This window comes from Glandiceps talaboti, chromosome 5 (genome assembly GCF_964340395.1).
Source record: "Glandiceps talaboti chromosome 5, keGlaTala1.1, whole genome shotgun sequence".
Lineage (NCBI taxonomy): Eukaryota > Metazoa > Hemichordata > Enteropneusta > Spengelidae > Glandiceps > Glandiceps talaboti.
Genome location: NC_135553.1, coordinates 24,999,569 through 25,016,948, shown reverse-complemented (window position 1 = coordinate 25,016,948; position 17,380 = coordinate 24,999,569). Strand labels below are relative to the sequence as shown.

Genomic DNA, 17,380 nt, shown 5'->3' with positions numbered 1-17,380 from the left:
GATTTTGAACTTCTTTTCACATGTTTTGTTATTATTTTGGTTGAAATGAGTGATACCGTGACTGGTTTATGCCAGGTAGCACTTTCAGCTGATTTCATGATCATCTTATTCCGAAATAAAGAGCTGTAACTATTGACGTACACTATTTATCAAAATCAGTCAGCTGCGGAAGTTTCAGTACAAAACTTGAAATTGGACAGTCGGATAATAGTATAGAAGTACTACGATTTTCGTTGTAATGATATTTTTGTTCCAACATGTTTGCGTTGAAACATCTACTTCATGGATATCCGATGTGTTCCAAATTAGATCATCGACATAATTTGCATATCATAATCGTAGACGCGATGTAGTCCAGGGGACAACAGTCAGGGCCGACACAACAGCAAAGTAACCTCCAACATTTTCCCCAGACTTTGTAATCTAATCCGTGGAGACACGTTTTAGAATATACTCTGATATAGTTCAAAGACTAATCTTAATTCCAAGACGTTTCACTTGCAATCGCTGACCTTCGATCAGTGTTCGATCTCACAAGTCAGAAGCTATGTACTTTAAGTTACTTTATTCACAGTCCCTCTAGGCCTCTCTGTGCTGTATTGTATTGGAATCATTACTCTCATTCTCAGTGCAATAGTTAGCAGCGTACAGAACAGAAACCATGCATACACAAACAACCCGTGAAACTATATTACAATGTATGTACCCCTTCATATTAATATAACCCTAATGTAAAGAAAGGAAATGTCTTGTGTAGTTCAAATTACTAGTAAGATACGACAGGGATAGGGTTACATTGTAAAATAGTTACACAATCCGTCCTCTTACTACAAGCTCAGGATGTAATACTGTGTTGTCGATACTCTGACTTACACCTCTCAGAGTCTGCCATGATTCCATCACATCGGTAGCAACATGTGGGATAACACATCAACTATCTTTGCAATATTATCGAAATAAAAGAACTGCCTACACATGTCCCAAGTTAAAGTCACTAACAATATTAAGACTAAGAGATAAAAAAATACTAATGGGAACCTACTTCCTGTTTTCCACATTATTCTGATTTATGTTGCACTATGAGAAGCAACAGCCCTGACCACATCTCCCAGATTTCAAACAGTGCACTTATGTACACCTACCTGGTACCAACACTACACCATTGAACACCATACATGTAGCAGAGGTGTAAGAATGGGTATGGATGACACCACAGTAATAAATGATCATCTATCCGCTTACAAATTGTCAACCCCCCCCCCCCCCATGAAAATGTAAATATTCGTACAAAATTAAAATTCTACACACTTATGGTTGTTCCATGACTATGTTGAGGTTCTCAAAGGATTCACAAACCACAATGATGTTACTATACCACACAGTTTCTGTTCACAAATTCAACCTTTTTTATAATTTCTTTTTACCACATAGGAATCAACCCCTTAATAATGTTTCAGCATCTACAATAGATGAAAATGATACCAATGCAACAAGTTCAGAAACAAAAACACCAGGTGAAAATCCTGCATGGGTAAGAGCTCGAAAAGAGCTAGAGAAACGTCAGCTTGAGAAAAAGAAAAGTTCTACAGACAATACTCAACAACAGCAGCAACAACAGCAGCAACAACAACAACAACAAGCTTCCTATGGTGAGGAATTGTAGACAGTAATTTTGCTGTTCTTGATTTAAAGTTACACATTCAGGGCTCGAAATTAACGGTAGCCCTGTGTCATTTGGCTACCAAAATGTTGACATGGGGCTACTACTTTTCGTATTTGGTAGTCCACTTGGGCTACCAACGTAAACAGTAAGCTGACATGTCAGGCCTTCGTCGTGTCGCTAATATAACCAACACAATACGTTCCCGCTGAACATCGAACGTCAACACGTCTTACCAATGTGTATGCAGGACGCGATGTGTTTGACGTCTACATCGCTACATATTATTCTCTCATGAATATTTATATTTGACAACGATGTTATGACGTCACACCCTGGATGCACCATGTGCTGCGATGTCAGCTAATTCAGATACTTCCGGGGTACATTTCGTGATAACAATTCCGCAAACATTGATGAAAAACATGCGTTTTAATCCGTGAAGCACTTCCTTACGTTGTTAGTACTTGACACGAAGTTGTTGGTTACTGACAGCAGGACCCGTTCACCCATTTTCGGTACGATGTCAATTTTGTCATTTCCGTAATGCTATGCTCGAGTGGTGATGGAATCATAGCCGAAGTCAATGCGTTCATTCACATTTCGGATTTTAATGTAAAACATTTTAGGAAATGCATGGTTTCAAATGAACGAATATACAGACTGGGAATTACGAAACTCGAATTTCATGCGACGACAATCAGTACGTAATAGATGAGGCTGATGGTATATGACATCGAAACACGGTCTTTTGATGGACTGGTGTAAAATGGTCAAGCAGTCAAGTAGATGAATGGTCATGGTGTGTTCATAGTTTATGCCATATGAGTAATCATAGATACTTGACACGTTTGTCCTATCATTACAACAGAAATTCGTAACTTTATTATCAACCATTTTTACATTGTTAAACAGACATTATAGTCCACATTCAGTGTTGGTAAACCACTGTTGTACGATAACTATGTACACAAATATATGGGGCTACCAGTGAAGGTCATGGGGCTACTGACCTTTATGAATGGTAGCCCACAGGGGCTACCAGGGAGAAAAGTTAATTTCGAGCCCTGACATTATACAACTTTTCAGTTCTTACTAAACTCACTTTATATTGGTCTTTGAATCAATGAGGACTACAGAAAAAGCAAAATAAGCGTACCAGTAAACCGTAAGTGTTTGTTACTAGCAGTGCTCTTGAACGTGAAGTAACAACATGTAAATCTGTTTGTATCTATAGAGCCAAAAAGAATGTTCAAACAAACCTACCTCTTTGAATGTTAACAGAACAAAATATTTATATTTTGCAATAATTGTTCGCAACAGTGTTCACAAATATTTAATCCTGTACCAGGCGGTAGGTATTTGGTTATACACAAAAAAACTACAAGTTGGGCAAAACCTTTTGGCACAAGTAGTGTATATTTTCAAACATACATCTGAGAAGACTGTTTCGAAGAGCGGCCACGTTTCATTCAAACTTATACCCAGATGTCCTGCTGTCGAGAACACAGTCCTAAAAGATTGACTAATAGTACATGTACATGTAGTACTACACAATATAAGTTGACAATGAAATATTAACACAAAGTCATCAATGATCATGCCGACTGTCTGATTTTACTTACACAACCAAAATCTGTGAATTTCCACCATATGTCTATTCGTACTTTGAATCCCATATCAATTTTATTTTAAAATGTATTCAAGTTTTTCTGATCTTTACATTCATTGACAGCTAACTATTACCAGTCATATGGATATGCCCAATATCCATGTATGCCTCCAGTGCCAAATTATGGTTATTATCCACGATACCCACAGCAAGTAAGTCCTTACTTAGTCTGTAAGATGTGATGCTATTAGCCAGCACTCATTGAGAAGCCTGATAGGCTGAACAACACACCACCTTAAGTCTGGTCCTTTCTTTGTAGTCACCAAAATTATACATTTCCCAATTCTAATATCTTCTGTTTGGAAGAATGCATCGTGTGTATAACTAGAATATATGTTGTTTTTAACATCTAGCATAAGAAAATTGTGAGAGTCTTTGTCTATAAATCCACCAAACTAAGTTATTATATCTTTCAGTTTGAAATCAAACTTTTAATCAATCTCTTGTGTAAATGTTATAGTAGTTGGTATTGCATGATACTTAGTCTCACACTAGTACTAAAATTGCTAACTGTATAACTGTAATGTTGTGTGCTCTTTAGCAGAATATGATGCATCAATATCAAGGAATGCAAGGAAACTTTATGCCAGCACAAAATCAAAACCAATGGCAACAACCTGGGCAACAACAACAACAACAACAAGACCAACAACAGCAGCAACAACAACAACAACATCAACAACAACATCAACAACAACAACAGCAAAATAATAATTCATCAGAGAAGAAGTCCTCATATGGTGATAAGGGAAGAAATCAAAACAATAGTAACTGGAGTGGAGGCAGACAACATAATAATGTCAAACGTAAGGATACCTGGTGTATAATTACTGTAGTCATCATGTATAACAAATATTCACTCCTTGACTTGGTGTCTTCTAGTAAATCTCAAATGTTCCCTTTATTGATCAAACATTGTGTACATGTACATAAATGTCATTTGATTTGTAAAATCTCATCAACTACAGAGTCAGTAGGGACCCGATGTTTATGTCATCAATTTTAGTAGTCAGTCTTTTGGTGGTCAACATTTTTTGGTTTGCAATGTATGGTATTTACAATAGTTAAGCATTTTTCTGTAGATCCCTGTCTGGGTTTGATTTATCTCCATCTCTTGCATTGTAGACCCCTGATAACTCTTACCCTCATCATGAGTGTTAAGGATGTATTGAATACTACATCATTATCGTACACTTTCTTTTCATGTGAGATAGTGTTGTGGTGATGCAATCTTCAGTGTGTTGTGAACTTCCAGTGTGTTGGGCTCTGTAAGACTGATAATTCATTTCTCTTGATAAATACATCATAGATGCTCCAGGTGGTGGCGCAATACGTTTCAACTTGCCCAGTAAACAATCACCAAGAGTGAATGTGATTGGTGATGCCAGTGAGAAAAATGATGGCATGGATACTTCAAGGAGAATGCTAAACATGTCTCAGAAAGACAGTCAACAAGAAGATGCTGGCAAAGGGTGAGGTTAAAATTTTATTGTTTTGTTTTATTACTCCAATTAACTCATAGGTCATGAAAGGAGTGTTTGTACATCGTACCCTCATCATGAGGCATTCAGATAGCCAATCTGAAATTTGCACATGAAAGAAATGTAGAAGGGAACGAAACACTCCAGGATCACCCCAACACAGTTTAGATATTGTGTACTTTTCTCGCCCAGTAAATTTTGATAATGTAATTTATAAATACAGGTCTTCACATATACTAAACTGATGAATCTCATATTAAGTCCTACTTTTGTTTTATTGTCTAATACAAATTCTATTTTCTTTGTGCAGTTTTCCCAGGCAACCAGCTTCAACGGACGATTGGCCATCTCTTCTAAAGTAAGTTTCTTTCCATATTGGATTTATTATCATCAACCAGTTCGTCAATTCTGAAATCATTTATTTCCCTATAGTTATGTACATAAAGTAGCATATCATGGACATTTTGTTCAGTATTTGCTAATGTTGTATTATTGGGTGACACCCTAAACTGAACAAAGGAAATATGAAACAGCTGGATTGATTGATTAGGTAATTGATTCATTTGTTTGGTCACTATTCACAGGGACTATGTACAACGGGCATTCTCCAAATGTGAAACAGAGATAGATAAAGATCAAGTGGAAATTGTATTGAAAGGAACTTTGACACGTGCCTTCAATGATGGAACAGCCTGGACCAAGGACTGGACACAAGAACAACTCCCTGTGTAAGTAAACACTCATTTTGTATAATGCTTGTAATGGCATTATGTTGATGGTCTGACCTGATAGTGACATGAACATTGCTATCTCATTAGATACTATGACAGAACCGTGCAAGTGTGGCTTACTTGGGATATTGCATGGGTTGCTTGCAGTGTTCTATGCAGCCATGCTTTCCTGAGCGTAGAGAGTGAAAGTGCAGCAGAAAACATTGCAGGCATGAATACAATACACCAGACTACCCACACTAGAACTCAAATGGCATGTGGTTCTGTTATTATTACATATGATAATCCTAAACAGCAAATTTCATATCATGCACTTATGTATTCAACAAACACTAGTGTCTTCATTAGTCCCCGCCGGACAAAGTCCTGGACGGGGACTTATGGATTGGGGTCCGTCTGTCCGGAGCCATTTCTTGGAAACGCCAATTTTTTTTCAAACTTGGTACAGGGGCAACATACTATGGCATACATACGCACGTCAATTTGTTTCATGTTACGATCCAATACGGCCGCCTAGCAGCCATTTTGTTTGCAAAAAAAGCCATAACTCAGACATGCTTGAACAGATCTCACTCAAAGTTGGTACTAGGACAGTGTTCTATGACATACATGTGCATATTCATTGTTGTCATGATACGATCCAATATGGCTGCCTGGCAGCCATTTTGTTTGCGAATTTTCCATGTCCAAAGCCATAACTCAGACATGCTTGAACAGATCTCATTCAAAGTTGGTATTAGGACAGTGTTCTATGACATACATGTGCATATTCATTGTTGTTGTGATACGATCCAATATGGCTGCCTGGCAGCCATTTCGTTGGCGCAGTTTTCATGTCAAAAGACATAACTCAGACATGCTTGAACAACATGAGTTCCATGTCCAACGCACAGACACAACATATCTAAGTCTGTTTGATTTAGGTTCACAAGTGTTGTTGCGTGATCAGAGTAGTAATATCAAAAACAACCATATTATGAGGCCAAACAACATTAACCAGGTTTGGAAATGACAACATAAACTGCCAGTTCCTTAAAACCCAATCATAGCGGGGACTATGTCATTCTCCATGACTTGTTTGCCTATAATTTGCATGTAGGTATGCAACAATGTTTTCGGTATTGCACTGCAATGCAAATAACACTAGTATGTGCACATACTAATCTCTGGTACATATGTAATAATATCTAGAATCACACAGGTAAAACAGATATTAATTATGAAACCTCTGGAAGTAAAGTTGTAGGTTAGATTATACTATCCTGAGAACCACAGTTAATGAAATTCGATATTAACGACTTTCCTGAATGTATCTCATAGTATTAAAAATGAAACAGCAATTTGAGTATATTCAGACAGTGCATATGGATAATTTTAAACGCAATAGTAAATTCTGTCTGGTACCTTGTTCCAGACTATTTAGTGAACGAAGGAATCAGCAACAACAACCACATAGCACATCTATAGAAAGGTCCTCTCCTATGTCCACTGGAGGTGGGTTTCAAATGACTCCACACAAAGGCAGGACAGGACTTGGGTACTTCAGAGGAGGAAGACGTCAACCAACAAGACACAGAAGTAGAAGCCGAAGTAGAAGTAGAAGCCGGAGTAGATCACGAAGCAGATCTCCATTTTCACGTTATTCCAGACGTCGTAGATACAGGTAATAAATCACTATTTACAGATACTTTGAACATGAAAATATTTGTTAAAAAGTATTGTTTTCATTTATTTTACTGGACAACAAAACACAGAATAAGTAGTAACTAAAATGCCTTCTATGAACACAATGTACAAATTAGTAGTCAGTAAAAATTAGTCTTTGAAAACTCACTAAAGACTGAAAAAACGCAAAAGTTTGCAGTGGCAAAAATATCTTGTTATACATCATATATGGAATCTATGGCAGTATAATATATGATATTATGATTACCCATCTCAGTGCATTGTTTTGAACTCTTTCATTGATAGTAGAAATTGTACACCGTTAAATATATATAAATACAAAAGAAAGTTTCTGTAAATAGTAAAGTCGTGTAAGTTCCAACAATATTTCAATCCAGCAAAATGTAAACCCAAAAATGGTGATAGGAACTCTTAAAATACCACGAGGACAAGGACATATGTGGAAATGTTGGTACCATGGTACTTTGGGGTCCGGGTTTATATGTGTTCGTCACCTGTATGGACTGCCTGACTAATGTCAAAGTTAAATAAATAAATAAATAAATATAAATAAAATGGTATAATGGCTTCAGTGTCACAAGTATCTGTTTCTGACAATGCAAGACTCTGAATTTTGGAAACGTTTGTTTTTGGAAACATTTTGTTTTGGGTGATACAAAGATTTTAACATCAAAAACAATTTATGTTGCATTTTGATAGTCTGGTTTGAAAATAAGTTAATGTCATTTTCCTGAACCAGTGATTGTCATTACAGTTTCTTGTACAGTAGTTTTCAGGAAAAAGCAACATGTTATAATTCACATTCCATTGTACCTAGCAAAGCAAAAACAAAAACATTTATTTCTACACTACTTATACATCTACAGCAGTAGTGATAGTGACAGTAGTGGAAGTAGAGAAGAAAGGAGGAGTAGAGAATCGCCTCAGTATACCAGACGTGGTGGACGGCGACGTGGTCGTGGGCGTGGTGGACGTGACAGAGGACAGTTGAATAATAAGTTTGAAAAAAGGAAAAACAAAGGACGCAATAACAGGTACACATTTCAATCCTAGAGAATTTCACTTTGCAGTCACACAAGAGTCATATTTTTTAGCTCCGCTGTCAGCGAAAGCTGAAAGCGTAGCTTTAGGTATAGGTGGGTATTGAGGTATAGAGAGTAGAGTGAATCATAGGTGTCCGTCAAACTTTTATATTTTTACTATCTACTCCATAAGTGACAGTCGGAATTCTTCGATATTTGGTGTGCATGTTCCCTGGGGGGAGGCTATTCAGATTTGTTCATGCCAAGTTGATCTGTGCCATTTTCAATTTTTTATGATTTTTTTTCATAAAATGTCATTTTCATCAACTCCTTGAAAACCTCTTATTAGATTGCTTTGATATCTGGCGTGTTGATGCGCAGGGGGTAGCTTACTCAGATTTGTTAATTTCAAGTCAGCACATCCTCATTTTTATTTTTTATGATTTTTTTTTTGTAATTTGAAAAAAAAATGAATATGTTAATGAGCATAATGACCGACGCCATATTGGAAATCAGTCGACGAGACTTTAAGTAAACTGCCACTTTTCAAAAGACACTATTGACGTCAAACAAGCAATGTAATATGTGCTATAGTCATAATTCTACGCATTGGGCGCCCAAATGACAAGCGTTTGTTCGAAACAGGGTTGTAAACTTCAAATCCAATTCTGCACCCTTCTACATTATCAGCCAATCCGCAACATCCTCATTTGCATACTCTATCCTGATTCGACCAGAAGCTGAAGGTGACCTCATTCGACCGAGCGATTTTCCACAGCAAGTATCTTGAGTATCAACACAGGACGTTCTTAGTACTCACTAAAATCACACTTCAGACCCACTATAAAAGTGTGATGTTTTCAGATAACATGTAACTTGTGGTTAATTCTATATTGTCGTGCAATTTGGAATGACAGTGAACCAGAATTCAGACAACTTGCGTAAGGAAGGGCATGCCAGGCATGCGGCCGCGGTTGAAGTTTAAATATGGCCGACAGTTCACATGTAAAGTTAAACGACATGAACGTGTCTTGCCTTTCCAAAATGCAAATATTTGGCAAGTAAAAATAATTAAAATAATTACAACTTTAATTTGGCTTCAGACTTTGCATTAGGTTTTGCGTATCTTTCCCCGTTTTACATGTAAATCCGAAAAGGTTCTCTCTCATCATGTCATCAGTGTCAGTGATCATACCGCGCGGGGTAGTCCTCGGGTGCACGAGTCTGTATTACTGACTTGACTCTAAACACCGGAGGGGGAGGGACAATTGTCAGAATCGAGTCCCGAATTCCTCCGTATGCAAGCAGGACTACGTGCGGGGCTGCTTTGAGTACGAGCGAAGTGAGGCATGTTGAGGTACTTTGTTGAGAATTATAAATATTGCGAAATGTCAAGTACAAGGTTTAAATACAATGGAATGATGAAAAAAATGGCAGAGTCTGCTGACAGGCGCCGGTCACAAAAAACACTCTGAATTAAAATATCAGACGATGTACATGCATGTATTAATCGCCGACAATCCACCCGTATGCACGAGGGACTAACCCGGAAGCAAGTCGTTGTCAGCCATACGTTACAGTGGTAACATCGTCCGAGAAATCGCTGCGTTCAGAGTGTCACTGTCATTATTCACAGAATTGTTGTTTTCGAGTGAAAACCCGTCTTGAATTGTATAACTCTAACAAATGAAGACATGTCAAGTTATATTTTGAAAGTTGTATCGCTAGTTTGAGACGATTTTCTCACGTACTATAGTACTATCGAGGCTTACTTGGAAGTAGTAGGACCTTCCAGTTCATCGGGAAGTTTAGCCAGTCCGATAATTCTTTCTGGTTTAGTTTACAACACTTTTGATCACGCAGATTTTGTTGTTGTGATGAAAAGAAATTAAAAAAAGATCATTTCAACCATTTTGTTGTGTTTTCTTTGTGAAAGGTAACCGAACATGAACGAGTGTTACCACTGTAACGTATGGCTGAGAATGACTCTCTTCCGGGTACTTGAGATTGTCGCCGTACGGAAACTAAGATGGCGATTAATACATTTCTTCCCTATATATATCTACCACAACTAGAACAAGTTGAATGTTGTTGACTTTGTAAATTTGTTAGAAAATTGAAATTCAAATTGCCTCAAAATTATTTTAGATCCCTAGTTTATTTCATTCTTCATTAAAATTTTCCAGGGTTACAGCTGTAAGACACTGGAATTACTTATAGCCAACCTCAAAATCCTCTTTTTTTCTTTTTCTTGTGTGCATTTCCCAGTCATTTTTTTCTGAGATTTTGTGCAATTTTTCATAACAGTAGATTTTTGTTATAAAATGGTGACTATGGTATAAAAGTACAATACATTACCAACTTCTGTGTAAAATGTGTTTTATAGTGAGACATCATATGAAACCACTAACCACTTTATTGCATCGCTAAAACAAAACTGCATAGTGACTCGAAGAGCTGAAGACCTGAACCACTTCTACATGTCACCAAAATAAAAAATTAAATTAAAAAAAAAACAGCGGAGCTATTTTGACCGATAGGTCGCTTGTTAACCAGTATGATCTGTAGTATTGGAAGTTGTGGGCAAAAATTCACAAAAGAGAAAACCTTTCTTAAATTTGAAAATTTACATCACGGTGTCAACAGAATCAATATCATTTTCAGAATAGTAGAGATGTTGTAATCAAGTGCAAAGTATGACAGAATTTATGATGTGCAATTATTTCATTCAGTGATTTTCTTAATATATAGGATTGATAAGGAAACAGACTTTGAAGAGACTGACCCAAACAGAGTTGCACGTATGCAAAAACGAGCAGCTCGCTTCCAGGATACACTTAAACAACCACCTCGCCAACAGAGACTTACCTTGGATATCAATGCTTATGCAGTAAGTAGTAGAGTCACTAGTAGTTCTAGTCAGTGTGCCATCTAAACCATATAAAGCAATATCTCAGAACACACTGAAATTTGATGTTCCCATATCCCTTTTATAGTATGTGGTGACCCATGTGCAATTTAAGCCAATTTGATGCACCATTAATTCACAGCAGTTTATTGTGAACACCAAATTTGATGTTTACCTATACCTCTCTATGTGATAACACATGATGATAAAACAGTTTGAGCCATAATGACAGATAATTGTCCTTTATAGAAGGTACACTGGTGCGAGTATAGTTTGATAGGGCCCCACTATGTGAATAATTCAACAAGTGAATAATCACTTTGCCACCTGTATCCCTTGTAACATGTCATGTTATGTAATTTAGGAGTACTCAATAAGACCATGCTTGTGTTGTGTCACAATGTTTTTGGTAATATCCCATTTAGTCAGTCTTTTGTGTAAGCCCTTTTCCCACGGCATAGGTAATTTAGATCATAAAGAACAATAGTTGCTTTACATACAACTTAATAGTAGATCATTTATTAGGAGAAGTCAGCTTATACTGTATACTGTATTTACAATGAAAGAGTCATTATGGATACCCTTATCACTCATTTGTTAGCAAGTCATAAAGTGTGTCCATAAATAGACTTGACCTCTAATCAATGACAAATAAATTTGCTGTTGGTTATTAAAAATGATACAAATTGGGTTTGCTTATGAGTCACTACATAGTAAAGGATAGAAAATTACCCTGTGTGTTAGTGGTACATCAAATTGGCTTAATGAGCATACCACTCATAGTCATGATTCTTTCACTCTACTGTATACTTTGATGTAGTTGAAACGGCTTGCTCAACTGTGTTTACCCGAATCAACATATGTTTATGTAATGTCACTGTGAATGACAAATCTTTGCATCTGTATTAAAAAGTGTCACCAGTTACATCTTCCACAATTTTTCAATGTTTTGTAATACCAAATTGTCTTTGGTTACTTTTATAGAATAATGATGACAGTGATTTTGAATGGAACATAGAACCAGTGGTTGGAACCAGTCAGGAATTGACCAAAGCATATCTCAGACTAACAAGTGTAAGTATTGCTGCTGTTATTATTATCACATTTTGCAGTTCAATAATATGGGAAGTGTTTGCCTAAAGATCAGCCAAAGGGGTGGTCCCCTTTTATTCATGTTAAATTGCAACATTTGTGGTTATTATACTATGGCAACACCTGGATAAAACTGAATGTGCAGCTTTTTCATTTACTTTGGTTTCATAGTTACACATGAACATTTCTACTTGGGAGTAAATTTTGGCAATGCTAATGAAAACTCTTTGATTCGGTGATTCGGTAAGATGAAATTTTGACTTGTGAGAGTGACTATGTCCGTGTGTTCTATTGGTAGGCACCTGACCCAGCAACAGTACGTCCTGTTGAAATTTTAAAGAAGTCTCTCGAAATGGTGAAGAATGACTGGAAAGAGAAACAAGATTATCGTTATGCATGTGAACAAATGAAGTCTATCAGACAGGACCTAACAGTAAGTATTGTAGAACTCCATCTGTCTGTCTTTGCTAGCTCACTTAGTGAGGAGAAAAAGTCAATCATTAGAATGGTTTCAAAGTGATTTTAAATGTATCCCTAAAAGAACAGTATTGTAAACTATACATTTGTGAAGGAAGTATACCAAAATACTGTGAAAGGTATATCAACCTGTAGAGTTCATTGTTTTACATTGATGTTAAAATCAGTGTTCTCTGATGAGAATGATAGCAGATATGTGACAACGTTATTCATAGATTAATTTATTTAGAGGGTAACAACATACAGAGAACGTGACATCATTTCATCATGCCAGTCATTGCTGGCACAGACCTACCATACATACAGCTGAAGTTTGATCATTTTGTGAACAGCTCTCCTAGTAATGTGTTTGGTGAATAATCTTTCAATCTCATTAATGTAGGTCCAGCGTGTCCGAGACTCGTTCACTGTGGAGGTGTATGAAACACATGCAAGAATTGCATTAGAAAATGTAAGTTTTCTTTACAACATTCCTTTCTCAACCATATGAAATGTTTTCCATTGATTTGTGGCAAGTGCACTGTACATGTACTAATGAAGAAAGTCACTACATGTTATATTGTAAGATATTATCTTGCTGTACAAAACTGTATTGCAGATTTGGTGCAGATGAAGATGTATATTTGTAATATGCACATGTACACATATGGACCATCAGAATGTAAAAACTTGGCAAGATAAAATGTCCATGGTCCAACAAAGTTAAAAGTGGTGACATTTTGAGAGTAGTCATCCTTCTAACCTAAGAGCTACATTTGTAAATCCTCACACAACTGAAAGTGTACGAAATCTCAGATGTTAGAATGTAAAATCATCTAGCTTCCCTCTGATACAGACCGAACTAATCAAACCAGATTGCAGATTGCAAAGCTAGGAAATATAAAATTTTGTGTTTTGTTTATGTTTTATAGGGTGATAGAGAAGAGTTCAATCAATGCCAGGCCCAACTGAAGGCATTGTATTCTGATAACATACCAGGCAGTGTGGGCGAATTTACAGCATACCAAATAATCTACTACATATTTACCAAGAATACTATGGGTATCCTTTTGTACTTTATTCATATTAACAGTCTACTGTGCTGAAGTGTGCCTGCTAAGCCAATTTGATGCACTACTGACACACACCAATTTCTTGTGACCCACCAAAATTTGGTGTTCCCCTGGCTAGTACTGTGTGGTAGTGTAGCTGCTAGACCCTTGGGAAGTTCTGCTAACTTTTAAAAGGTGCTGTTGAGGTCTGCACTTCAGAGGTACTATCATCCTTGACTTTTGAGTTCAGATCCAAGGCCTTACTATAAAAATAACCATGTGGTGACTCATACAAGAATCTAGTTTGTAGCATTTTGACCAACAACATGAAATTTGTGATTCATTAGAGAGCACACTACTACCGGGTATTCGTACAGGTACACTGTGGAATTTGTCATGATGCACGAGTGCAAGTGTAGCGTACTCTGGGTATTTGCATGAGTGCTTGCCATGTTCTCTGCGCCCCAACTTTGCAGCAAAAAACACTGCAAGGACGAGTGAAAATACCCCTGAGTACCCACACTGGAACTCATGTGGCATGGGGTTTTGTTATTATTACATATGTTCATCTGAAATGGCAAATTTCCACAAAAATCATGAAAATCATACAGCACACTCACACGATTTCATGTGTAGTGAACGATCGCATCCTCATTTGCATGCAGGCATGCAGTAATGTTTTTGGTATTGTACTACAGTGAAAATACCACTATTATGTGCTCACACCAGTGCAAGTAATCTCTGGTACATACATAATTATACTGGGTACTTGTACAGATATGGAGTGTGGAAGGAGTATTGTCATGTATTGTTATACAGATAAGTTAAACAAAAAATGCTATTTATGGTGGAAATTCAAAGCCAGTGAAAATGTTTGCATTTATAGCTTGTTACTTGTGTTGTATTTTCCTTAATGTATTCTCAGATCTTACAACTGCTTTGGCATCATTGAGTTCCGAGTTACGAAAGGACAGCTGTGTACAGCATGCACTGTCATTACGATCAGCATGGGTCTTGTCTAATTATTATAGGTTCTTTAAACTTTATCAGGAAGCACCCAAAATGAGTGGCTATCTTGTTGATTTGTTTATAGAGAGAGAAAGGAAAGCCGCAGCAAAATCCATCATCAAATCGTATGTTTATTTTTGTTCTCCCAACATTTTTTTCTATGTGTTCATGCAAATATTGATTTCTTCCGTTGCCCCCTAATTAGGAACGAGATCATCGCAAACATGGAATATATCTAATTGCCCTGTCTTTCTATATGACAGTATTATAAAACTATTGTGTTTGCAAGTTTTTCTCTACAAGGACTTTATATATATGAGCAAATCTCATTTGTGTACAAATGTTTTTATTAATTTTCATTACATGCGGGTATAGAACTTGATGCTGGGTGTACAGGTATGTGTTTTATTTGATATCTATATGTCCAAGTATGAAGTCATGTGTTCACATAACATCTGAAATTCTGCAATGCCATGAATGTGTTGACATAACATCTGAAATTCTGCAATGCTGTGAGATATAATTCACATTTTGAGTATTTGAGAACTAAAATTGTATCAAATTGTAACAATGGAATGAAACCATTGGGTTCATATGGAATTCATTGGGTTCATGCATGGACATGTAATGCATAGGGGTAATGTAGTCCAAGGAGTGACTGTGTTAAACAAGTGTTTTGACAGCTAGACGTTTATCTCAGGTAAGTTGAAAGTATCAAGTAAGGAAAATTCTGATTTATGATAAAAACCAAATAGTTTTTTGAACATATTGGTTTCAGGGAAAATATTGAAGACCACATATACCATAGGGTAACTAATAATTTCACATCCTAACTTCTTGTTCTAAATAAACTGAAACAAATAATAACACTTATTTTTAGTACTACTAATCCTCCAAAAGTGAAGGTAATAAAAGTTGTTTGGGGTAATTTCTTATTGTATGTATAAGCATTTTTTTTACAGCTGTACCACTGTTAAGGTAAGGTGTAACCACTCTGTCATGAATTCTTCTCTTGAGTATGACGATATATATACATGTGTGGTGTCAACCTAATGTGTATCTTTTTTCTGTTGTACCAGATTTCGTCCTACCATTGAAGTATCAATGCTCCAGAATGTATTGGCCTTTCCCAAAACTGAAGACTGCGTAGCATTTTTGAACTCTCTTGGAGCTGTGTTCACAGCAGATCAAAGCAAAGTGGACTGCAAACAGAGTCAGTCTGTCCTAAGCAGTTGATCATTTACAGCCACAGTCCCGGGGATGTCTCTATATTTGAGAGAGGGGGGTCTTTTGTATATTCATGATTTTCTCAGTTTTTATTTTCCCCAGCACCATCATTCAAGTTTGTGTCCGTTTTAAATGTGTTCACACCACCCAGTCCAGTGGTTGGAGTTCCTGCATTCTTGCATCTAGCATGCAGTGAAATATTAAAGTCAAGAAAGTAGATCTATTGGTACCAGTTGCAAGTCTGTACTGGTATTTTGGCAGTCCTACATGGTTTTCCAGTAATTCCTATTATTTATTGGTTGACCCATCCCTTTACGTCATCCAAGTTTACAGTTTCCTCACAGATCAGCCATTCTGTATGAGATGGTGGCCTCAGCGGCAATGTAGTTTACAACAGCAGTCATCACATACCAACATCTACCCTCTACTGGTCACTCCTGGTGAAATTGTAGTTAGTAGTGCTAAAAAGTTACACTGGTTATGGTAATAGCACTGCTGACTGCAAGCAATGGTAATGGTAATACTCCCAAATGGTAATGGTCGGCTTTGCTGGGTACCACTGGTGACTTCTGGTTATGGTACGTGAAGAGCTGTTAGTAGTGGTAATGGTAAATTTTGTGATGGTGAGGGCAGTGTAGTTCTAACACAATAATTCTTCCTGGTCAGTACAAGTTTCTACTAGTTACAACTGTCTTCTTCTACAGCTACTGCCAATTCAAGTTTACAAGATGAACTTTTTTAATCCAATGTTATTTTTTAAAAATTTATTTCTGCCATCACACATCACAAAGCAGGTGCTTGTAAGAATGTATATGTATGTAGAATGCACACATTGTGACGTGAGGAGACCAATTCTACGTTTGTAGCCTGAATTTTGTATAATAATGATGTAGATATAAACTGCCATAGCTATGGACTGATGTAGACGACGTCAATTTGTCTAAAAATTCACCCATGTGCTGTAATTTGTCTTAAATTAAATGCTCCACATTGTAATGTAATTTCCAGTGCCTAGATGTATAATATTTATTTCCCCACTGCTCTGAATTGAATATAATAAAACAAAAACATTTTTATAGAAATGCAAAACATATGAAAATAGTTGTAGCTTGATTTTCTTTTCTAGGGAAATGAGCCGAGAGCATATTGCAAGTGTGTGGATGTATTTTGTGACTTGTGTGTACAATGAAAAGTTTGTTGACATACTGATGTGTATACATACATACATTCATTCATTCATTCACACAAAGTGTATGTACGGGTGAGTGGTGAGATTAAATATGCCTATCATTGAGCAGATATAATGAAGGAACACATCTGTTGTGCATGGCTTCATCATTAGTGTGATAGGTGTGCAATAGTTTTAACATTGCCGTATTAAACAC

At 36.8% G+C, this 17,380-nt stretch overlaps 1 protein-coding gene across 1 annotated transcript in view; it reads left to right on the top strand.

Moving 5' to 3' along the window:
- LOC144434961 (leukocyte receptor cluster member 8-like) overlaps positions 1-17,076 on the top strand; it is a 17,136-nt gene extending 60 nt beyond the window's left edge. Inside the window, exons 2-17 of the mRNA XM_078123491.1 lie at positions 1,432-1,649; positions 3,396-3,484; positions 3,874-4,138; positions 4,642-4,804; positions 5,124-5,171; positions 5,398-5,541; positions 6,959-7,207; positions 8,097-8,264; positions 9,460-9,466; positions 11,014-11,142; positions 12,145-12,234; positions 12,551-12,685; positions 13,112-13,180; positions 13,641-13,770; positions 14,686-14,893; positions 15,848-17,076. Of these exons, the coding sequence (XP_077979617.1) occupies positions 1,432-1,649; positions 3,396-3,484; positions 3,874-4,138; positions 4,642-4,804; positions 5,124-5,171; positions 5,398-5,541; positions 6,959-7,207; positions 8,097-8,264; positions 9,460-9,466; positions 11,014-11,142; positions 12,145-12,234; positions 12,551-12,685; positions 13,112-13,180; positions 13,641-13,770; positions 14,686-14,893; positions 15,848-16,004 (2,269 nt within the window). The 3' untranslated portion in view covers positions 16,005-17,076. The remainder of the gene's footprint in view (positions 1-1,431; positions 1,650-3,395; positions 3,485-3,873; positions 4,139-4,641; positions 4,805-5,123; positions 5,172-5,397; positions 5,542-6,958; positions 7,208-8,096; positions 8,265-9,459; positions 9,467-11,013; positions 11,143-12,144; positions 12,235-12,550; positions 12,686-13,111; positions 13,181-13,640; positions 13,771-14,685; positions 14,894-15,847) is intronic.
- The last annotated feature ends 304 nt before the right edge of the window (positions 17,077-17,380 follow it).